This window comes from Phocoena sinus, chromosome 14, assembly GCF_008692025.1.
Source record: "Phocoena sinus isolate mPhoSin1 chromosome 14, mPhoSin1.pri, whole genome shotgun sequence".
Taxonomy (NCBI): domain Eukaryota; kingdom Metazoa; phylum Chordata; class Mammalia; order Artiodactyla; family Phocoenidae; genus Phocoena; species Phocoena sinus.
Window position 1 is genome coordinate 55,106,080 of NC_045776.1, and position 23,967 is coordinate 55,130,046.

The 23,967-nt window shown below is 46.3% G+C and overlaps 1 protein-coding gene and 1 long non-coding RNA gene across 6 annotated transcripts in view; one reads left to right on the forward strand and one right to left on the reverse strand.

Moving 5' to 3' along the window:
• DLGAP1 (DLG associated protein 1) overlaps positions 1-23,967 on the reverse strand; it is a 325,501-nt gene that overhangs the window by 61,322 nt on the left and 240,212 nt on the right. For all 3 annotated transcript variants that reach the window (XM_032602889.1, XM_032602891.1, XM_032602890.1), the window contains exon 5: positions 1,307-1,683. In XM_032602889.1, coding sequence (XP_032458780.1) covers positions 1,307-1,683 — 377 coding nt within the window. The remainder of the gene's footprint in view (positions 1-1,306; positions 1,684-23,967) is intronic.
• LOC116738955 lies at positions 9,476-23,947 on the forward strand. Of its 3 annotated transcripts, XR_004345411.1 has the most exons (5): positions 9,476-10,007; positions 16,548-17,019; positions 20,164-20,302; positions 22,027-22,850; positions 23,249-23,947. It is a non-coding gene; the product is annotated as an uncharacterized LOC116738955 (long non-coding RNA). The 3 variants fall into 3 exon arrangements; XR_004345410.1 differs by having other exon boundaries at positions 22,027-23,947; XR_004345412.1 differs by lacking the exon at positions 16,548-17,019 and having other exon boundaries at positions 20,161-20,302; positions 22,027-23,947.

A 23,967-nucleotide genomic window follows, 5' to 3' on the forward strand; every position in this document is an offset into this window, starting at 1 on the left:
TCCTGGGATTGGGGTTGGGGTGAGGGTGGGTGGAGGCTGACTTCAGGCCCGGGGCCTCCTGCTAGGTCATCTGGTCCCAAGCACCCGTGCTACAAGTTCTTTTAGGAAACTTGACAAGTCGTGCCATGGTAACCCGTTGGTTATAAAAAAGCATTTGACTCATTGCTACCAGAGAAAGTTTAATTGTCCTTTCAAAGTGGACTCTGCAGGATGGATGGTGAACATCCATCATCGTTGTGAAAACGTACCCCACGCCTGGTGCTTAGACGTGCCTTAGAGTTGGTTCAGTGTGGATAGATTTATGGGCCACCACGTCAGGAAGTTATTATTCAAAGGGCACCTGCAGAACGGTACAGCACAACAAAAATGGGGGGAAAGAATGACTCTTCTCCATGGATGCGAGGAAATTTCTAGCAGGGTAAGCCAAGCTGAACCCATCTAACAACCAAGAATCAGTTTGATCTTATCGTTGGGCAATAGAAAACAGAGAACTGAACTGAGAAGCCTGCCGAAGTATCTACCTTTTTAATGAAATGCATGATTAAATAGCCCACAATTACACTGACCCTGGTGCACATTCTTTCCTCATGAGGCTGTGATGGGAGTTATTGCTTTCCACACTCTCCTTCCCTTTGGTCTCACTCACTGGCCATCACTCCCATGTCTGTGAGAAGTGGTTCACATTTTTGTTCTCGTATGGTTACTCAATAGCATTGAACACACTGTAACACCATCCAGTCATCCACGTTGTTCTTGGATGCCCACTCCTTTTTTGAGAATCAAAATGTGCATTAGGAATTGGGGACACTTTATGTTTGATTGTGTTCATGTTTGTTTAATTATCCTCCCCTTGTCTCACCACATTCAATTTCGAGAACAAAAATAAAAGCTGCTAATCAACTATACTTCAATTTTAAAAGATTGGAATTTGGGGGGTGGGGGGGAAAGATGCCTATAATGTCTATAGACAAAACACCTTCGTAATTTTTTAAAATCACATTTCACAACGTACAGGAGTCCAGAGCCAGTAATTTGAAAGTCTGGTCCTACCTCATCCAAAATGGCAAGATAGTGAATCTTCTGGGGGGGCGGGTACATTTCTTCATCTGGGGTTCCTATTTCTTTTTTTTTTTTTTTTAACAAATTTATTTATTTTTTTGGCTGAGGTACTCAGCTTGTGGGACCTCAGTTCCCCAAACAGGGATTGAACCCAGGCCGTGACAGTGAAAGCGCCGAGTTCTAACCCCTAGACCACCAGGGAACTCCCTGGGCTCCTATTTCAAAGGACAGAAAGGGAGGCTGTTACCTGTATCCCAATGGACAGGCATCGATTCTTCTTGAAGTGGTCCTTCTTCCTGTCCTCTGCAGTGATGGTGGCCATGGCGGTGGTGGTGGTGGTGATGGTGGCAGCATTGTTGCCCATGTGTTGACTTGCTGGGCCGTGGATCTGGGCATTGGCGGCTTCGATGGCGGCTGTCAGAGCCTTCATACTGTCCAGGCTCTCCGTGGAGTTGCTCAGTCCAGACTGGCTGATAATATCCCCTCGCTGGCCCTGTCCATCCATGTAGGCGTCCTGGGCCGACTCTGTGCTACTCTGGGCTGTGATAGAAATGAAAGGTTTCGTGGTAGTTCTGGGTGGGACTGGAGGTGGTGTCTTCTTATATGTTGTAATGCAAGATGACACTGGAAGACAGCGAAAACAAAGACACTGATTTCTGCATGGGTTTTCATTGTCAATATTGTAACTGACATCCATTGGAAATTAGGGCCCACGAAACACACCAAGACATTGAACGTGAAAACAGGTCTGTTGATAGACTAAGTGAGATCCCTGCTTAGGGGGCATATTTGGGCCTCCTCTAAGGCGACACCCCCATACGACTGAGGGGGAAAGAGACTGAAAAACACTGATCTCTGAGATGGAAGTTTCTGAAATGGAGATTAATATGAACTGACATAAAACAGACAGGACTAGCCATCTGTAGAAATCTTCCTGGGCAACAGGGCACCCTGAAAGATAATGTATAACACGGAAAAGACCTGGGAAATCTTTGCCTTCTCAGGGAAATTTTAACCACAGCTAATGCTGAACAAAGTAACTCATTGGAGAAGATTCTGGGGGTCAATAAAGAACATTGAAAAAAAGAAGAAAGCAAAGAGGTTGTGAGCCTGTGTGTTCTAATCCTAAGAACAGGGCAAAGTGCCTGTGGGGGGGGGGGGGAGGGAGCAGGGCGCCGGTGGGGGGCTGAGCGCAGCCCACTGTCTTAACTTCTTACACCTTGCTTTTATCTTCATTCTGTTTCTCCTCCCTCCTTTTCTTTTTCTTTTTTTCTCTTCCTCCCTTCCTCCCTCCCTCCCTCTTTCCTTCCTTCCTTCCTTTCTTTTTCTGGGTATGTGCTCACTCTATAAACTTTAGTTCTGAATTGTGTTGCTGTTTCAGAGCAGATCCGTCCTCTGAGAGGGAGGAAACCACACACACGTCTCCTACTGTAAAATAAATGTACCCGCTAGTTGGGAGATCAGCCTGCGTGTGGCCTGTAGGAACCCACTCCCCAAAGTGCTGTCCTTCAGGGCGACGTGATCAGCCCAAGGTTCTGCACAGTGAGACGCCCCTTTCGGAGGTTCCCACTGGAACAGCCTGCAGCCCCTCCTCTGCAAACATCTGAGGGTAAACCCAGGGTCCTGAAGAAGCTGTACACACTGCTTCTCAGCATTCCATATTTGTGGAGCACGATGCAGTGAAACACAGATTGAAGAGAATGAAATTTCCACGTGGGAACCGCCCCCTGGTAAAGAATGATTCCTTAACCAGCTTTCTAAAGACTTTTGTTGAGTCCCCTTAAAAATGGTTCAAACTATTGTGTTTCCATCACTTTCTGCCCCACCTCATTCCCAGCCCCACCCTCAGCCTTTCCTTTCGGGACCGTTGTTAACACCAAATCGAATAGTCCTGACCACACAATGCTAGCTAGTTACCCATGGTTCTAGTTGTCCCTCAGGCCATCTCGCTGAATGAAATACTCACTTCGATATTCAGGGTGTTTCCTGAGGTCACTCAAAAAAAAATCATCCTATAATGAACAATGAACAGAAGGATCGCACTTCTCTGCCCTGCTGCTCCACTGCCCTGTGATTTGGTGTAATTTCCTTAACCATAAAAGATGGGGACAGAAATGTTCGGCTACTTCCCAGGGCTTGCCCAAGAGTTGAAGGAAAAGAAACACACAGATGTCACATTACAGTATCACGTGTGCTCTGGAGGTGAGGGTAACCTGAATAATAGAAATGTAGCCTCCTCTCCGTTACCTGGGACTGGCAGAGTCTCCCCCAGGAAAACCTTCCATCTCAGCTGTGCGTGAATCACACATCTTTAAATAGGAACAGAGCTCAGCGGTACACACTCCAAACTCCGCAGCTTTTAGCTAACGAGCCCGGGACCAGGAGAGGGAGGCTCACAGCGCTGGCGGAGGCAGAGCTGGAGCAGGACCAGCCCGGGCTCAGGTTATCCCACCAGCCACAGGGAAGCCAAGGGATGCAGACACGTGCACGGTTGATGTTTCCCCTCACTTGATTGAATTTCATGCACTGTAACCACTGAGGAGCTACTTTCCGCTTCCCAGGAAATTTGAAGGGGATAATGCTCGGTGTCAGTTACCCAGCTGCAAACCAGAGTGGGTGGGCCGGGGAGGGACCATCATTAGGATAGAATCAATCTATCTATTCGAATCTAAGAAACTAGATCATTTTATGACTTCTCCTACAATGTGAACTCATTACAGGAAGTCCCCTACATTGCGAACGTTCAAAGATGTGACCGTGCACGGCTGTTGTGCTGGACTACTGTGCTTTTCAAGGTACTGTACTGTAAGAATAAAAATGTTTTCTTTATTTTTTGTGCTTGTTTTTTTATGTATTATTTGTGTGAAAAGTATTATAACCCTATTACAGTACAGTACTATGTAGCCGATCGTGTTAGTTGGGTACCTAGGCTAACTTTGCTGGACTTATGAACAATTGGACTTATGAATGCGCTCTCGGAACAGAACTCGTTCCTGTGTAGGGGACTTACTGTATTTTGTTTGAGATGGGTTCTCAGGACATTCAGCCCACCTATATTCCAAAGAAATGAAGTGCCGCTTTCCAACATCAAATGTCTGATCCTTTAGATTGTTTACTGCTCCTTGTTAGCTATCCCCAGTTTCCTTCTTGGGTGTGGATAACCAAAACCGGACAACGCGGCCAAATACAGTATCGTATCATTTGCTGTGATTTACAGCACGATGTGGTACCTATGATTGGGGGGTGGGGGTGTCACATTATTTCCAGTGTGATGTCGGGATTGGCTACGCACCCCCTGGGGCCAAATGCAATTTGGCGCCATCTGGTGGCTGTTATCATTTCCTCTTCGGTATCAATAGGGATAATTCTGGGGACTTGGATCGCCGGGGAATTTCAGGACAGCAGCAGCAATGCTAGGCATCCACTAGGGTTAGACTGGACAGGGAGGACCCTGGGGACATGGCTTCCTCAACAGGCTGGCCCAGGCCCAATGCCCAAAGGAGGTAAGAGTTTGAGATTGGCTCACTCTGAATTAGGGGACCATCCGCCATGGGGTTACATCCCAGGGGCTTTACTATGAGATTTTACTGGTGTTTAGAGCTTGGCACAATTCTGCCAGGGCCATCGGAGTCAAAGAAGCACCACCTGTCAGTCATCAAATAGGAATTTTAAAGGAATTCAAATCTTTAAGATTACACTTTGAGGACGAAGAAAGGAGACCCAACACACAACTCACACTTCTCGCAATTCCCTTCCTCCTCATGCCCCAGTTCTTGTGCATTTGAGGCTGCTCCAAAAACTCAGACAACTAAATCCCCCAATTTTTCCCAGCATCACGCTTCCTTAGTTTTGCAGGCTAAGCCCTAAACACTTCTCTTCTCTCTTTGTTGTTGTTTTGTTTTTAAAATTCTACTCTCGTGATTCAGCACCACGAATGATTTAGAATACACTGAGGTCTGGGCTTCCCTGGTGGCGCAGTGGTTGAGAGTCCGCCTGCCGATGCAGGGGACACCGGTTCGGGCCCCGGTCCGGGAAGATCCCACGTGCCGCGGAGCGGCTGGGCCCGTGAGCCATGGCCGCTGAGCCTGCGCGTCCGGAGCCTGTGCTCCGCAATGGGAGAGGCCACAACGGTGAGTGGCCCGTGTACCGCAAAAAAAAAAAAAAAAACAAACAAAAAATAGAATGCACTGAGGTCTGAGCACCAGGAAGCATGTGGTAGAGTGGGGCCCAAGGACGGTGAAACACAACAAGTTAATAAATCTTGTCTGGTCAAGACAGAAACAAAAAATGAGGGGCTTACATGCAGTAAGGGAAACACTTCGTTTGTTTAAGAGGAACATTCTCAAAAACACTGATTAAAAAATGCAAGTGCTCCTTTTACTCAAGTGGAACTTGAAAAAGAAATGATCCTGTTGGTTTAATCATTATCACCGCTTTCCTTTGTCGGATAGGTTTATTTGCTCATATCAGATACATAGATTTTTTTCTCCTTTGGGTTCTGGTGATGTGCTATCCCAGCGCAAAGTTGGCTGCAAAGTCTCCTATCCATTTACAAGAAGAGTCAGCGGGAGCAGGTTTCCAGATTTCACTGTCATTACTTTCATTCACATAATACTGTAATGCATCAAGAGACCAGAGATCGGTTTTTACATTTGAATTAAGAAAAAACAATTTTTTAAAAGAAGAACTTATGGCGAAAAACAAATGAGAACAAATTCCTACCTTATTTCAGTTTGTAGCTGATTCTTCAGTATTTTCTCCATTTGCATAGAAAGATAATGCTGTTGTAAGTCTCAGAAAGACCAGAGCCAGGGATTATTTTTGTCTGGAGTGGTGAAGGATTTCTGGAAAACTACCTGGACTCTCTTTTCATTCCGGTTATCCTATGTATGTCAGCTGGACACAAAACAGATGTAGGAGCAAACCTACTTTTTATTTCTTCTTATTAATATGGACTTACTGGCTGAGCTAATGGGTCACATACTCTAAAGCTACGTTGGGGAATTATTTAGTAGTTCCCGGTTGCTGAATGTTAGAAACGCTTTCAGATACGAGAACAAGCCCACAAGGAACTACAAATAAAAACACAAAAGATCAACAGAAGAATTCCAAAATATACAAGTACATGGCTGACTTTGTAGGTGTAAACAAGCTGTCCTACGTTGTTCTTAACCACAAAGCAGGCTGTGACTTGATCTGCTTTTACTAGTAAGAGCAACTTTGGATTTGCAGTGAGTCGTATCAGATGGTCTGCTCTTGCTGAGTCCAGACCACCAGAGAGAGAAGGGCTGCCCGGAACGGTCTAGTTTCCGTCTAGTTTCTATCGAGGACAAAGGTCTCCTGATTTGAGTGATTTGGTCCAGCTGAACAGGAGGTTAACAAGCCCTCAAAAGGAAGTGCTTTATTGGAAAAGAGATTTAAAAAGTGGAATGGGGCTAACAGTGGGGCGCTGGAACTGGCTCTTATCAGCTGGCTAGATTCAACTGTGCAAATCCCTCCCCAAGTCTGTGTTCAGTGACATTTCCTTGCTAGCTTGAAACTGACCTTGGTTTGAGTGTTTACACCACAGGAATTGGCAGGTGCTGTGACTCAGTAGGTATCCCCCCCCAGAGAGCTGGTTGTTAAGCATTTCCAGCACGCCTACCACACAGACCCGGTGCTATACAAAGTGTAACCCACAGACAGGTTTGGATTCACAAAGTATCTGATGAGTGCACCGTGAGACAGGTCATGAAAACACCCAGAGGGAGCGTTTAGAAACTTTATAGCAATTCTACAGAGATTCTGTCCGTTGAATCCATTAGAAAGATGACGGCTTGTCTTTTGCATGTTTTTGTTTTTTTAATTTCTTTCTTCTAGTAATTCATTTTTATGGCATTTTACCAAAACGTTGACCTGCAACAGATTTGACATCCAATAAGAAAACAAACTGTCCGTCACCAGAGATAGTTTGAGAAGCACTGATTTTGGAATGTTCGCAAATCCAGGGGACAGGGCAGTGGTATTGCGCGTGAGATTGAGAGACTAGAGAGGTAACTTGAAACTACAGCCTACTTTAGAAAGCAAAACGATATGGAGAGGCCAAAGGAGAGAAATGTGGGAGGACCTAAACTTGGGACATAAAGGGAGGACTGCACAAATACAGGACGGGAAGAGTAGACTTGTGGTTTTAACGTCAGGTAAGTTGTCTATTTCTATGAAGGTGTGTCTGCATAGAGGTGTGATATCTAGAATGATGGAAGGATTGCCTTGCCGCCTTCCTGCCCTCCCTTTAAGGGGAAATCACAGGGTTCTCTGAGGACCACGTCTTATAAGGAATGGTTTAAGAAGAGAGGGTGTTTCGTTTGCAAGAGAAGGTAGTCGGAGGGGTTTCCCATTATTTCGAAGGCTATTGTGTAAAGGATGGCATGGACTCAGGCCGTATGAGGCCCGCAGAGAAACCACAAAAGGAAAAGCTCAGAGAGGCATAAAGAATACTTTTCTAGGAGTCGGTCGTCCAAGGATGGAATATGGGGCCCTCGTTGGGGAGTGAGCTCTCTGTCTGAGAAGTAGGGACCCATTGACAAGGATGCTAAGAGAGGAGGCCAGGGAGAGTTACCAGCAGGCTGTTGGTAGCAGTGAGGAATGTTCTGGCATCCTGGGAGCACATATTGGCACCGATGAAGACAAAACTCTTAATCGAGAAGTTTGCTGCTGCCACTTCCGGGCAAGCAGGCCCAGAAGTGCTGAATTTACAATGAACGGTGGAGATCATCCTCCCCAGGGTGACATGCTCCCCAGTCTGGACTGCCCCATCAAACGCCAGACAAATCTGTGATCTAGCTGGAGTCCTTCACATGATAAAAGCACAAACCCAGGTGAAAACAAAGTTGATGAGATGGAGAACGAGTCCAGACGCTTCACCTGCCCTTAGATCAACTCAATCACTGGAGAGTTCATCTTTCCTCCGTATCACACGCTGTGCTAAGAATTTAATAGACAGGACTTCCCAGGTGCCCCAGTGGTTAAGAATCCGCCTGCAAAATCAGGGGACACGGGTTCGACCCCTGGTCCGGGAAGACCCCACATGCCGCGGAGCAACTAAGCCTGTGTGCCACAACTACTGAGCTTGTGCTCTAGAGCCCGTGAGCCACAACTACTAAGCCCGCTGCGACAACTACTGAAGCCCTCGCACCTACAGCCCATGCTCCGCAACAAGAGAAGCCACCGCAATGAGAAGCCCATGCACCGCAACGAAGAGTGGCCCCTGCTGGCCGCAACTAGAGAAAGCCCGAGAGCAGCAGAGAAGACCCAACGCAGCCAAAAATAAATAAATTAATTTAAAAAATAATTTAATAGACATGGTCTCACAACCCAGATAGATCTCACTAAACCCATTTGTTTGATGGTAAGACTGAGGCCCAGGGTAGGTAACTGACTTCTCTAAGTCATGCTGCTCCTAGATGTTCACACAGCCTCCAATCCCACCTCTTCTGTTCAGCTAAATCGCCTGTATTCATCCGCATAGTAAGCCTTCCCTGAAACACCGCCTCCGGTAGAAGATAATGCTCTCTCCACGAGGAATTCCAGGAAACTGCTCCTAGCTCAGTCCTCTGGGAGTCCTTTGACCCAGAGGACTGAGCTAGGAGCGCAAAGGTCTGGAGGATGAATGCATTTGGAGTGGTCAACAAGGGGTGCCCAGCTGCAACTTGAAAAAATTTGCAAAAGGAGAGAAACTCCACGAAACAAAATACACATGGAAAAATCGCTCCCTTTTTTCAAAATATTTACAGCTTAACATTTACAGGCCACCCAAAGTGTGGTGGTCAGCGGTCCGCAGCCTGCTGGCCCCATGGTGAGGCGTCGGTGATCAGAGGGCTGCGGGGACTGGGCGCAGGGCTCCTGGGGAGGGTGGGGGCAGGGCTTCTGCTGGCCTCTGTCCTGGTTAGTTTTGGCTCCAGGTACGTGGCTATGGGACTGATTACCACCAGAGCCATCCGCCACGGAAACCACAGAAACGAGCTAACCTTTCCTCCCTCGAAGTAGAGAAAAGCAGGCTTGTGTACGGGTGGAGGGGAGCGGAGAGGGATGTGGACAGAGAGGGAGGGGTGGTGTAAGAACTCTTGTAGTCATAAGGCTCGCCAGTTGGTAGTTACTAGTATTCCAGACGCTTCCTAATGCCAGACAAATGCCCGGAGCCCAGGCTTGTCTGGCTCAGAGATCTATTCAGCCGATAGTAGCCCGGCCCTGGTGGGGAGAGCAGATCTTTCAGGGAGCAGCCTCCATGGCTAATCAAACACAACATTGTTCTCAGAAGGAAGAATGGAAAGGTTTGTTTCAGGAGCATAGCTTTTTTTTTTTTTCCTTTGAGGCACCCGAGTTATTTTAACAAGTTGCTACAAAACTTGGGCTTCCTGAGGTAAGGCTGTCCTGCACAGTGCATGTTCTGTCCCAAACTCCAGGGAGGGAGGGACCCGAAAATTAGTCATTAAAAAAAAAAAAAAAAGCCCCAGGCACTTCATGCCTGGAAATGATGTAAGACGCAGCCACTCCTCTGTTAGAACTACAACCAAACAATGCTCGGCGATCGCGGCAGCTGCTCTCCAAATGTCAGCGCCAAGCCCGGCCAAAGGGCTGGAAGGCCACCGAGCCCAGGACTTTGTGCGCTACCTTTGTCGCCCACATTTTCCCCAAGCACTCTCAGGACCCTGGCAACAGGTAACGTGGCAACCTTTGCCTTCTATAACGGCGAGCGGCAGGATTTCAGAGAACAAAAGGATTTTTTGAAAGCCAGCTGCATCTCCCTCGCCACCCCCTCCTCCCGCCCTCTCCCCCCGCCCTCCCCCTTCGCCACTCCAAGTCTGAGAAAACAAAGTATTGCTGCGGCAGCCCGGCTCTCGAACGCCCCCTGGTGACCAAGCTCGGAACATCACCGATGTACCTTTCAAGGTACAGTCCGAGGCTCCCAGGTAAGTCACGCTGGGACGCGGGACGTCTGGGCTGCGTTTGCCCAAAAAACGCAGAGTGGAAGTCAAGAGTCAGAAGTCTTGCTTTTTAATTTATCACCTCAACAAAAATTTTACCCGTGCTGCAGGGTAGGATCTCTGGGTTGAGGTTGCTGACCTTTTTTTTTTCCCCAAAGCATCCGCTAGGGCAACAGTTTTTGTTTCCTTGGCAAGCTGAAAAGCAAAAACTGCTGTGGCCATTTGGTTAGGTGGATGGCAGTGAGGATGAATAGACAGGAAACTGAGGATTCCTGGTGGGTGGGACTTGCATTTTCCATTTTTATCTGAATTCGTCGGTTGTTTGCAGGAAGCTTGCAGGTAGAAGCATTTCTAATTCCCATCGCTTGTTTCCAGTTAGTTGATTTTCAAGGATGACTGAGGATTTCCAAACTGCAGGCCCAGCTTCCCAGAGAGCGTGCTTTGCAGCCCCACCCTAGCTCTTTTATCTCTGTCTGGGGCAAACACCCACGAAAATGCCAAGGGCAGTAGTTTTAACCAGTCTTCCTCCTCTCAGGGCTTCTCCCGCCCTCCGTGGTCTCTGATTTGGAGGAAGGACTGCAGTTGTGAGCTGCTGGTAGCTTCTGCCAGGCGTGAGGGCATCCCTCTTTGTTCCTCTCTGGAAATGTTAACCAGAAACTAAGAAAAGGGTTTAGATCAAAGTAACCGTTCTCTTCAAAAAGTTCCACTAATTAACTAAATTAAAGGAAGTTAAGTGCTGTTTGGAGGAAAGTCATTTTAGAAGGCCCAGGTCCAGGGACGGAGGTCTAAAGCCTCTAATGAGACCCTTTAATGAAGCTTGGCAACCAGTTAATATGAGAATTTGAGGGTTACCCTATGTAAAATCAGTTGTTGCCTAAAATCAATCATTTCAAAGGAACATCTTGAAAGTAGACAGACATTCGGCTGGTTGTTGCCTTGATCATTTAATAGTAAAGATTAAAAACTGAGGACTCTGAGTAAGAATCATTTGACCGGTAGCTCAGGTGAGTCATAACCTTCACAGAACTAGGCACAAAGGTTCACAGCAGGATGTTGAGAATGCCTGGCTTACTAATTTGCGAGGCGGGGCCGTTGCTTCCAGCAGGGAATGCCTTCATGATTTCATGGCTCATTTTCCCAGCCTCTCCAACAGATGCTACTGAGTCATCCAAGCACACAAGTGACTGCGCTGGCAGTGTCATCTGTTAGGATTAAATTTCCATTTGTTCCATGACTTTATGAAGCAATTTCTAACGATTGAATCAGATATACCACTTCCTCTAGGATCTAGGGATTTTTTTTTTTCTTTTTTAATGTTTGTAACATTATGTGAATTTTTCAGAATTTGTCCCAGCCAAGTCAGCAGGTCTTCCTGGGTTGAATGGACTGTTTACAGGAGGGGAAGATTCAGGACCCAAGGTCAGGGTTACAGAATGAAATAAGGTTTCCTGTTTGGGCAGCTGGTCCCACCTCCTCAGGTTCGGGCAGACTGGGTCTTGTTGGAAGATAACAGGCCTGGGATACCTGGGGTAGGGATGGTGCCAGGATTGGGGAAGGACATTTTGCTTTTAAGCTTCTCATCAGCTAGCTTTCATTTCTTGTTAGATGTCACTTCTTAGCAATACTTGCCTCTATTCCCTGTTAGGTGAAATTTTTTATTTTTTCCGGACCAAACTGAGAGAAAGGAATTAGTTAAGGATGTAAGAATCACAAGGTCAGGCATTGTTGTCCGTTGTATTCATGACAACCACAGTACTTAGACCATGCGTGGCACGTAGTCGTATGGTGGTAAATACTTGTTACGTGAAGGAAGGAACAGGGACGAGAAGGGATTTCCTGGAGAAGCAGAAAAAGGGACTAATAATTAGGAAAGCAAAGTCACCAGGGTAGAAAGAAAATGAATACTCAGCAAAGCCAGTCTCTGTGACCTTGGATGTTGCAACATAATCTCCCATCACTGATGCCCACCTCTGTTTGGCCTTGGTCAATTGCTGGCCAAATGCAGCAGTGATTGGCCAGCTTTTGACATGGAGCTAGAATGTGAAAGGCCCACCTCGTATCAGCTGGAAGCAGTTAGTCCTATGGATTATCCACCTAACTTCCTCCACCCTCTCTGCTGGGCTTTATCCATGTGGGGCTGTGATGCTCACTGCCCTTTTCCCAGAGCAGCTGCCTTTCCTCCTCAGTTCCTTCCACTCCTTATTATTCTTTGACTTCTTATTCCTGGTCTCATTTCATGACACCTGTACCATGGACCTGGAAAGCAAGGGAAACCTGGAATGCAATCACACAGCCCAGCAGGACTCTTTGCCGTGGGGCCGTGTCTGGGACACACAGCGGACCTCAGGGGGTACAGAGCTCTGAGGCCAGGTGGAGTGGCTGACTGGCTCCAGGTGGGAGCAGGGTCTCGGGCACACACTGCCCACTGGTCTCCCTTGAAACGGTGAGCTGGCCATGCAGAGCGAGGGTGCTGTGTCCAAACCCGGTGAGGTCACGTCTCATCATGGTCCGTCGGGCTGAGTCCTCACTGAAACCTCTGGCTGGATCGATCAGGAGCCTCTGCTCTCTGGCCAACACCCTGGGCTTCGGAGAGAAGGCAGACCTTGTGTCAAAGCAGCCTGACGCTGCTGCTCTGTGGACAGAGGGCTTGGCGGGCTGGCTCCACCTGGAGCAGAAGCTTTTGCATCAGACAAACTGGGGGAAACAGGATATATGAGGAAGCAAAGAAGAAAGGAAATGTATCCAGCATGTCTTGCTGTCAGTTGGAGGGCGATGAGAAATAATTACCTGTGTCTGGAGAGCAAGGCATGTAGGGGGGCCTGATCTGTGCAGTGAGACAGCTAATTATTCGTCCAACTCCTTTCCGCTTTCCTCCCTGAAACCCCCCTCCTCAAAGGAAAAACAGGACAGACTTTTTGAGTTAAGCTGTGGAATACCGTCTACCAGCCCGCTGGGCCCAGAAAGGACACCAGCCCCTTACTGACTCTCAGATGACAGGATCAGTGCTTCAAAATGACACTTCATTATCCAACTGTGTCACTGACAGATGAGGACACAGGTCCAGAGAAGAACTTGGCCGGGGCCCCCCAGTCTTCTTCTGTCTGCACCACACAGCAAACACCATCAGCCTTTACAGTGGGTTCGTAAAGGGCCACTTCAGACTGCATTCACAATTCCACTGTACAGTTGGGTTTTGGTCATTTGCCAGAATTAAATAAAAATATCAAGGAACCCTCCTACGCTGTTGGTGGGAATGTAAATTAGTACAACCGCTATGGAGAACAGTATGGAGTTCCCTGAAGAAACTAAAAATAGAACTACCATATCACCCAGCAGTCCCACTCCTGGGCATATATCCAGAGAAAACCATAAAAAAATCAAAAAGACACAGACACCCCAATGTTCATTGCAACACTGTTTACAGTAGCCAAGATATGAGGCAACCTAAATGTCCATCAACAGAGGAATGGATAAAGAAGATGTGGTATGTATATGCTATGGAATACTACTCAGCCATTAAAAAGAACGAAATAATGCCATTTGCAGCAACATGGATGGACCTAGAGATTGTCATACTGAGTGAAGTAAGCCAGAGAAAGACAAATACCATGTGATATCACTTATATGTGGAATCTTATTTTTTTTGGCCATGCCACATGGCTGGTGAGATCTTAGTTCCCTGACCAGGGATTGAACCCGGGCCCACAGCAGTGAAAGCACGGAGTCTTAACCTCTGGACCACCAGGGAATTCCCTGTGGAATCTAATTTTTCAAAAGTGACACAAATGAACTTATTTACAAAACAGAAACAGACTTACGGTTATCGAAAACAAACTTAAGGTTACCAAAGAGGAAACGTGGTGGGGAGGGATGAATCAGGAGTTTGAGATGAACGTACCCACGCTACTATATATATAAGATAGATAACCAACAAGGGCCTACTGTATAGCACAGGGAACTCTACTCAATATTCTGTGATAACCTATAGGGAAAAGAATCTGAAAAGAATGAATATATGTATATGTATAACTAATTCACTTTGCCGTACACCTGAAACTAACACAACATTGTAAATCAACTCTACTCCAATAAAATGTTTTTAAAAATCCCAGCAAACTGGTGAGGCCAGCACTAAAATCTACCAGTTTACTCTAGCTACTGCCCACAGCATCCTCATTCACTGTGTTTCCTGGAGCCAGGTGCCTGGACCTATCATCCCAGCTCCACAAGTGACTGGAGGCAAGAGAGTTTGGGTTGCCCACCTTCTGCAGAGTGGGGTCCGATTGGAACCTGGGTTCTTCTCATCTAAGCCTCCGTTCTCTTCTTTTAAAGAGCTGCCTTATATTTCTGTCATTAAGATTCTCCTTTGAACCCTAATGAGAGCAATGTCCAGAAGCCTTTTTCTGAATCTCTTGGTCAAATGTGCTTGGAATTCAGAACGATTTGGATTGTAGAAAGCTGATTTGCATGACACACCCTGGGGGGCCTGGGTACTCTAACCTGTCTGCAGGAAAAGGTGAAACAGTCACACTGCAAGTAGTTGCAAGGTCAGGTTTTGGCCTATGGCTTTCAGAGCGCTGAAGGATGGTGGCCACCCACTCCTTCAGGTGCCTCGGTGCATCAGAGCCCCCCCCCCCCCCCCACCAGGGACCTCCTCCTCCAGGGCATCTCTGGTCCTGGACAGAGCTCTGGCCCAGGAGGAGAAAGGGGGATGGGTAGTGACTGGGTGGTGGTGGGCTTGGCCTGGTGGGTGGGCAAGGTTTCTACATCTTTAAGGAAAAGAGGAATCCGATTTCAAATTGGATAATACTTCTGACATTGTCTCTCTTTCCTCGACCGTGTGAGTTCTGGGTATTCATTGGTTTGTCACTGTGTTTCACACACCATTGGCAGAAACACCTTTGTTGGGTTTTGTTATAATGGTAACAGGGGTACTTGTAGGGGCTTTTAACTGGCCTCTTCCCACAGTGTGGAATGCTGTCTATAAAAATTACAGAATTAGTATTCTGAAGATAAACGCTTGGAGGTAAACACTTCATATCTGCCAGGTTGTGTGCTTGTGTGTGTGTGTGTGTGTGTGTGTGTGTGTGTGTGTGTGTGTTTTGAGCCATCCCTTCCATCATTCTCTCCCCCATTCTCATCCTGTACCCTAAAGCTATGATCTGACTTCACAGCCAAAGAGATAAAAGTAACATTCTTCTCCTTGGCCCACCATACTTTGTACTGACAGGAGGTTCCACCCTAGGTCCAGGCTGGCTGCTGTGCTAATTTGATGCAGCCCATGACAGCACCTAAAAGTTGATCCCTAAGGGCATTCCTCGTTCATTAAAGCTCTACCCAGGACACAGTTGGAAAATCATTTTCAGATCACAAGTTTTCATCCCACATTTCCAATCCAAGAGATAACAGACAGACTCCATGTAAAATAGCTTGAATTAAAGAATAAACCGTTGTGTGGCTAGACATGTCCATGAACTGCAGGCAGAAATAGATCAAGCACTAGAAATTTTTTTTTTTCTTTTAATCTAGAACAGGCCCTGCACTGCCTCCTGGTGTGGATTACATTTTACTTTTCGAAAGGAACCATGGATAGTAAAGCGAAATCATTTTGATTCTTTCGGATTTCTAGTGTCGTAGGTGAAAGGTTTTATTAATCAATTCTTGGAAAAACCCAGCTATACCCACTGCAAACCTACCAAATGAGAGGACGTTAAGCTGTTCAGTGGGTTGTGTTTGGGGCCTTGTTTGGAATTTCAAGCTCATGTTACGGGGACTGGCCCGTGGTTGTAATTGTGTGTACACCATTTATCAGTAGGATTGCTGAAGTGCTGAGGTGCCGGAATGGGGAAACACTGGAGGAGACCAGCGCTGGTCTTTGGATCAACATTAATTACCAATAAAGAGTTAGGAAATTGATCACAGGGAAGGGAAGCATGTTAATGGCCACCGCTCAAAGGTTCAGCCCCTTTCAGTTACTGATAACCTCACCACATCTCCAGATAAAAGCCAGCCTTGTCACCCCCAGGCACCTGGCTGAGAGGTAATAAAACTGTTGCCTTATCTTCTAAGAGTGGAGTTGGTCCAACCTCAGTCCGAGGTAATTACAGTAAACTGAAATTGCCTGTCATTTACAAAAAAGGGAAGGCGTAAGGCGGGAGATGGTGTTTGTCTCTCTCCTTGGATTTTAAAAAGAAAGCGAGCAAAACAGAAGTTTTCCAGGGAGTGAGAAAAACAGCCCGGCTTGGCCACGCTCTCCTGGGGGTAATGGATTGCAGGCGGCTCAGGTCCCCGGGACGATCTGAAAAAGAGGCTCAAGCTGATGAAAATCCAAGCAATCTTCTTAGTCTGTCCTTTCTAAATGTAAATGACAGAGCCGGAGCCCTGCTAGGGAGGGCAGGAAGTCTCAGTCTTACCCAGTGACTCATTCAGTGCTGTTAGCTCCAGAAGCTGGATAAAAAGTTTTAGCAAAAGCAGCAACAAATCTACTTTAAATACTAGCACAGTAAGGAAATTCCTCTCTTTCAGGCCGAATGCCATCCACACAATAGAGCTCCTCTCTACATCTCATTTACAATCTACCCCCAGGACACAGACAGGACCATTTCCATAAACCCGGCTCAGAAACACCTATTGTTCAAAATCTTCAACTAGCCACAGGCTACCACCACTCCCTATTGTTTTGTAAAATAAAAGATTTAGAAGGAGCCAGATTGGGACCTGGAAGCTCTGAAAAGAGGAAGGAAAAAAGTCCCTTTGACCCGATGCTGTTGGAGAACATGCATGAAGAATAAAGTTAATGGATTTTCATTTTTACAAGAAGTGCATAAGCAACGCCCGCTCCCTTCCTGAACTCGTGATCGGGGATTCTAAAAGCGGTGCCAACTTTGTAAAGAAGTTAACTCCTGCCAACGAGTTTGGTACCTGAAAAGTCAAAGGCTCTACTTACCCTATTCTCTGTCTTACAAAAGCCCTGATGGCAGCCACAGCAAAGCACCAGGTGAGTATTCGATCTGGGTTGTTTCCTTGGGGTTTATAGCTTGACTCTCCTTTCTAAGTAGGGTTTTGAGGCTCGCTGCAGAGCCTACCCCCTGCCCGATGACGAATGGTTTCCTCCTTTTCAACATCACCATTTTGCTCCCTCTTTTAGTAAAACCTGACCACTTTCTGGAATTACATAATGTAGCCTTTAGACACTTTTTCTTCAGATAATCTTCAAATTAAGAGGTACATTTTGTGTTGACCAAACAAAATGGGCATTTCTCAAAGACTCAGTGTCTACCCTCCTAGTAGATCTTCAAGTTCACTTTCCCTATCTTAGCAGGTAACTCCTTTTTCTACCCAGAGTTAAAGCCACAACTCTGGGCATCACCCCTAATTCCTTTGGGTCCTTCCCTCCTATCTCTTAAATCCTTCTGGAATCCTTCCACATCCTACAATCCACCTTTCTGCTTCCCTAGATCCTATTATTTCCTCTCTGGAAGATGACAGCAACTTCCTACCTCAGCGTTCCTCAAACTACCTGTTGTGACTTATTAACGGGTCGTGAAATCAGTTGAGGTGGGTCATACAGTTTCACCATTAAAAAAAAAAAAGGAATAGATTAGAAAACGTCAGAGTGCATCAAACAAAGGGGTAAATTTGGTTTCGGGACGCTTGTGTCAGTGTGTGTCCCGAGATCTGTGTGCATTCTGGGTTAACAGGTAGAATGTATCTTGTCTGTCAGGAGTTTGAGAAATACTTTTCTAATTGGTCTCACGGGCTCTGTCTTGTCCCTGGCTCCAAACTGTTATACGCTCAGAGCAGGAGGGGGAGATTATGAACGGATCCGGCTGACAGCTCTGCCCTCGGGATAAAGACGTGGGTCTGGGGCTTTGGAGATTCTAATTACTTAGTTCCTCCTCATCCTTTCAGGTTTCAGAACTCCACGTCCTCCCGACCACTTTTCCTTTTAGCTGTTCAAGCCACCAAGTTCCCTGGCCTTTGCAGAGGGAATTTCCCTATAGGAACGTTCTGTCCTCTTTCTCCTTCAGGTATCAGCTGAGGTGTCGCCTTTTCCAGGAAGGCTTCCGGAAGTCCCTCTAAATGCCTCCTCTTAGTTCTCATGAAAATCCCTGACTTTTTTTTTTTTTTTTTTTTTGCGGTACGCGGGCCTCTCACTTCTGTGGCCTCTCCCGTTGCGGAGCACAGGCTCCGGACGCGCAGGCTCAGCGGCCATGGCTCACGGGCCCAGACGCTCGCTCCGCGGCATGTGGGATCTTCCCGGACCGGGGCACGAACCCGTGTCCCCTGCATCGGCAGGCGGATTCTTAACCACTGCGCCACCAGGGAAGTCCACTCTAATTTTATTTTTTTTTAATTTTACTTATTGATTTGCTAATTGATCTGTTTGGCCTGGCACTTATGCAATGACTTTACAGATGCTAAGCGTCCTTCCTGGCTTGGAAAACTCCTGTTCATGCTTCAAGATTCACTTCATCTGTGTTCTGTGAGCCCCTCCTACATATGTTTCCTATAGAATTCATCACACTTTGCTCGTTCCTGTTACACTGATGCTCTGGTATGAAAGCACAGGGAAATTAGTGATCAGGTAGATCTTTGTTTCCTATTATACTTATTTGTTGGATTAAATGATTCTGTATGGCAAATGCTATTATACAAGGTCTCACCAAAGCAGACTGTCTGTATTTCAAAGAGGTGCTCAGCTGTGGTGGCCCAGCTTCCACTAGTGGTGTCTGGAAAAGGCAGTGCCTTGAAGGCAACCAGACCTGGTCAAATCCTGACCTGCCACTTACTGGCTGCAGGACCTCAGATGACACAGCTCTCATCCCTTTTCCTCATCTGTTGAGTTTGGGTAACAGTCTCGGTGACCTCTTAGTGTCATGAGACGGATGATGTAGTTAATATGATGTAAGGGGACGTGGTGTGGCACTTAATATCTCGAACACAGGAAGGAGGCTCTCTTCTTTCCTTCCTGCATTATTTGTTACAACAAAATTCCAGTAATACAGAAACCATCTTGAAAACTCCCGAGGAGATTTTACTGGAGGTGGGGAGATCCTATCCTTTCCACATGTTGGGGTTTCTACAGCATGAAGAGCCCTACGCAGAAGTTCCGTGTTGAGAGCACATTTTAAGATGCCTGTCCCTAGTGCTTAATGTTAAAATTTCATCTCATCTCTCTGGCCTCAGCTCATAAATCCTCTCCTTAGAGCGGCCTTCCTTCACCACCCAGCTTCGAGCAGCCCCACATTCTGCCCTCTCAGCCATGGAGCCACCTACTGAGAGGAGGAGATGCGGGGAGAAAATAAAATGGCCTATGTTGCATCTTTCCTAAGTGCAAGCCCTCCCCTCGGGTTGGGAGTTGTGGCTTGCTTGGTCCGTCTTTATCAGCTTTGTGCCATTGTACCCCAACCCACCCCCTGCAGCCCCCATCTCCTTAAATCACACAGATGACTGGCCCCAGCCTCTGCTGTCTTGTATCTTGGAAAATGCAGAGATTGCCATGAACTTCTGCGGTCTTGTGGGATGGATCCCTGTCGGTGGTTTAAAACTGTCTTCCTGCCTTCTATATTACCACTCAGTTCAGAAGAGACAAAAACAAACCCAAAACATTTTCAAGTATGTTCTCCTTTGCCCTCATGGTCAACACTAATAACTTCCGGCTAGAGGGGGCTGGAGGGCAGGATGTGAATGGGACCAGCTCACTCTGTTTCAGTTCAAGTACTTGAGAATTTAAAAGCACAGACCCTCTCCAAGCACTGCTTAAGGCCTGTCAACTAAATCTCCCTAGTTCGCCAAAGTGACTAGGTAGGATACTAGCCCTAAAATGATGCACTTAAATTACTAAAAACCTATCAAGCCAACAGCAATAACTTTGCTTTCCATGCCTGAGAGGCAATAATGCATGATGTTTCAGAATATACGTTTTGGAGGCAGACCTAGGGAGGTCTGTTTAAACATCAGTTTTTTACTCTGTGAAATAGGAATAGTAACGCTTGCAGGGTTGGTGGGAGGATGAAATGAAGTAATATCTGAGAAATGCTCAGAATATTACCTGACACATAGTAAGTGCTCAATAAATAGTACATGGTAACAACATCAACCATTTCATAAGGGAAATCCCTTTGTTTTGTCTTAGCAGCCAGTAAGCCGGGCGTACCCCTGTTCCTGTGCAAAAGGCCTGTGAAACTCTGAAGCTATACTTGTACACAGATGTGATCCGGTGATGCCATCTCGTCTCCATGGCAACCAGGTGTCTCAGTTATCTAGTCTGGTGCCAGGTAAGGGGTAGGTGATAAAACAAACCGAATCTCAGGCTAAAACTCTGTTGTTCAGTACATCCACCAGCAGTGCTCCTGTTACAGACACACTCAAAATTCTGATTTCATGTGACCTTTACGTTCACGGTTTTAGTCATAAAAGTACTTCAGAAACATTGACCATCTCAGACCATACTTCTAGTTTTAGTTACTTCCCAGATGTTTACCTGAGATAAAAATAAGCAAAACAACCAAAGCTTTTCTACTAAACATATCTCAATGTCTGTCATTTTAGTCCATTTTTCTATCGCTAACCTAAGGATAGATTAGAAAGTATGTTGTCAAAAAATTTTTTTTGAGCTTAAGAGAATGGTTGGCAGCGCGTTATTTTATAAGTGATATTGGATATAAAATAAACAAAAGCACTCTGGAGAACGGAGTAAAGGGAGCAATATTGGTTGAAAGGGCCCAGTGCCTGGTACCCTGAGGGAGTATGAATTTATGAATGAACGGAACACTTGGAAGGGCCAAAAGTCTTTGGAATTCCAGGTCCATAAATGAGTAGGTCTGTGACCTAGGGCAATGCGCTTAACTACTTTTTATTCATTTTACAGCCATCTGTAGGATCCGCATCAGCTGTAGTAGTAACAATTTTTACTTTTTTCGCAGCCAGCTGAGTGATTTTTCCAAACCACAATGCTTCCTGGAGCAAAGTAAATTGAGCTGGCCTTTGGCTGAGCTGGGGCTCTGGGGATACCACAAAATGTTTCATAAAATTTGCATAAAGTTGCAAATTTAAGCAAAATAGGAGGGGAAAATGCTGTAAAAATTAATAGGGCCAGAGGGAGTGTTCTCTAATCATCTAGTTACACACTTCCCCTCCCAGCTGCCCCCCCAAACACTCATATAATATTTGATATAAAACTAACATGGCGACATATAGCTGCAATAAAAAGGAACTGTTCTTCCAACACAGCTCAAGGTGAAGCTAAGTAGATTTTAAAAGTGATTGGAGGGGCTTCCCTGGTGGCGCAGTGGTTCAGAGTCCGCCTGCCGATGCAGGGGACACGGGTTCGTGCCTCGGTCCGGGAGGATCCCACATGCCGCGGAGCGGCTGGGCCCGTGAGCCATGGCCGCTGAGCCTGCGCGTCCGGAGCCTGTGCTCCGCAACGGGAGAGGCCACAGCAGTGAGAGGCCCGCGTACCGCAAAAAAAAAAAAAAAAAGTGATTGGAGTCAAACGTAATTTGGAGAGGAGACAGAATATAGTTTGTTTGAATGATGCACAAATTAACAGTTGTTAATTTTGGTGGTTTTTGAGTAAATGAGTAGGAGAATTGGGACTTGCAGGTCTAATGTTACTCCAGTGCCTGTTAGGGGTCTCTATTTTCTTGGATAGAAGCTTTCTTCTAGAGAGAACGAGTTCAGAAGCACTGAATAACTAGGCTTCAGAAGGACCCTGCTTGAATTTGGAGCAGGGAGGACAGCAGGGTCACAAGCAGATAATCTCCGAGAGCTGCTGGAGGATTGGCCTTGGAAACATCCAGGGTAGGAGAGGAAAAAATCCAAGGGCAATCTTGGCGGGTGGAGGAGGTCGGGGCGGAGATAACAAGTCTGGGCAGTAGGAGAGGGAGGCGATGGGTAAGGGGAGGCCAAGAAAACATTTTTCATTGCTTTGTCTGAGGCTGAGGTAGCCCTGAGCAAAACTGTGAAGTAGGTCAAATTTCTTGTGTCTTTCTCTCCCTAGGGCGTCGGAGACCTGCCACCACCATGCTGTTACCCGGTCACTCAGTTCCAAATTTATGAGATTGCCTCAGTCCCTTAGGTATTTGTTCTCTGAAAGGTAAAAATGTAGCTAGTCTGATAAAATAATGCATTGGAGGATGGCTGGGGGGCAGGGGACAGGGGATTGCCTTTTTAAAAGAATTCTTGCAAACATTTCCTTCCTCCGGAGTAATTAATAAATACGTGTTTAAAAAGAGGGTCTCTAACGAACTTATGGTTACCAGTGGGGGAAGGGTGGGGGGAAGGGATAGTTAGGGAGTTCGGGATTGACGTGTACACGCTGCTATATTTAAAATGGATAACCAACAAGGACCTACTGTATAGCACAGGGAACCCTGCTCAATATTATGTAACAATATAGATGGGAAAAGAATTTGAAAAAAGAAGAGATACATGTAATATACATATAACTGAATCACTTTGCTGTACACCTGAAACTAACACAACATTGTTAATCAACTATACGCCAATATAAAATAAAGAGTTTCTTTAAAAAAGAAAAAAGAGGGTCTCTGTAAAGTCTGCCTTAATTCCAGGGAGGGTCTAAAATTGGGAATTTCTGAATGCTAATAGACCTAGAGTGGCAGTAAACAACTTTCTGTGACTCTCAAATCATGATTAAGCCTGGAAGGGGAAGAACTAAATTGTATACTTTACGTGTTACAGGTGTGGAATTTTGCTGAGTACTTTTTACATATGATCATCATTCCTTTTTACAGAGTTGGAGACCCAGGTAAAGTTCAGAGCAGCTTGTAACCTGCCTGCAGCCAACGGCATATTCCAAAGGTGGCTAAAACAATATTGTCCATCCAACATGGTCTTCTAGAACAGGGGTCAGGAAAATCTATAAAGAGCTGTATAGTAAATATTTTTGGTTTTGCAGACCATGCGGTCTCTGTCCCAAACAACTCAACTTTGACATTGTGGCAAAGCCAGAGACAATATGTAAATGCACGGACATGGCTGCCTTGGAGAGGTGAGCCTGATTTGTTCCAAGGGTCGTAATTTGCCAGACCTGCTCTAGAACTTTGCCACTTCCCATGGTGAGGTGGAGTCCGATACCCCTCCCCTTGAACTTGGGGAAGTGTGTGATTTGCTTGTGACCGAGAGAGTACGGAGGAACTGACAGTGCATGACCTCCAGGGCTAAATCAGAAAAGGTGATGCTGTTTCTTTCTCCCTTAGTCCCTGGGACATCTGCCTGCCTGGAGCCCTGAGCCACCACAGAAGCATCCAATTTCCCTGAGGCCGCCATGCTGTAAGGAAGCCCAAGTCGGCCTCGTGGAAAGACCACATGAAGAAGCCTGGAGACTCTTAGGAAGAGGGAGAGGTGTTCAGCAGCCCCCAGTGATCCAACCCTCCACCCACCCAACTGCAAGCTCGGAAGAGACCCTGAGCCAGAACTACCCAGCCAAAGCTCTTCCCAAATTCCTGCCCCATAGGAACAGAAGTAATAACACGATTGCTGTCGTTTTAAGGCACTAAACAAAGAACTTAGAACGCTGTCCCAAAACTAGTGAGTGGCAGATACGGGATTCAAACCTAGGCTGGCTTGACATTCTATCACATGATCATTACTCATTCTATTAAATAATTGCTTACAGCAGCCTTTTAAAAAAACGGTGCTAAAATATATGTAACGTAAAACTTACCATGTTAACCATCTTTAAGTGTACAGTTCAATAAGTACATTAACACTGTTGTGCAAAAGATCTCCAGACCCTTTTCATCCTGCAAAACTGAAACTCTACCCATTAAACAAGGGCTTCCCCTCCCTCACCCCCAGCCCCTGCGAACCACCCTTCTACTTTCTGTCTCTGAATTTGACGACTCTGGGTCCCTCTTATACTGTACGTGGAATCATACAGTGTTTGTGATTTTTGTGACCGGCTGATTTCACTTAG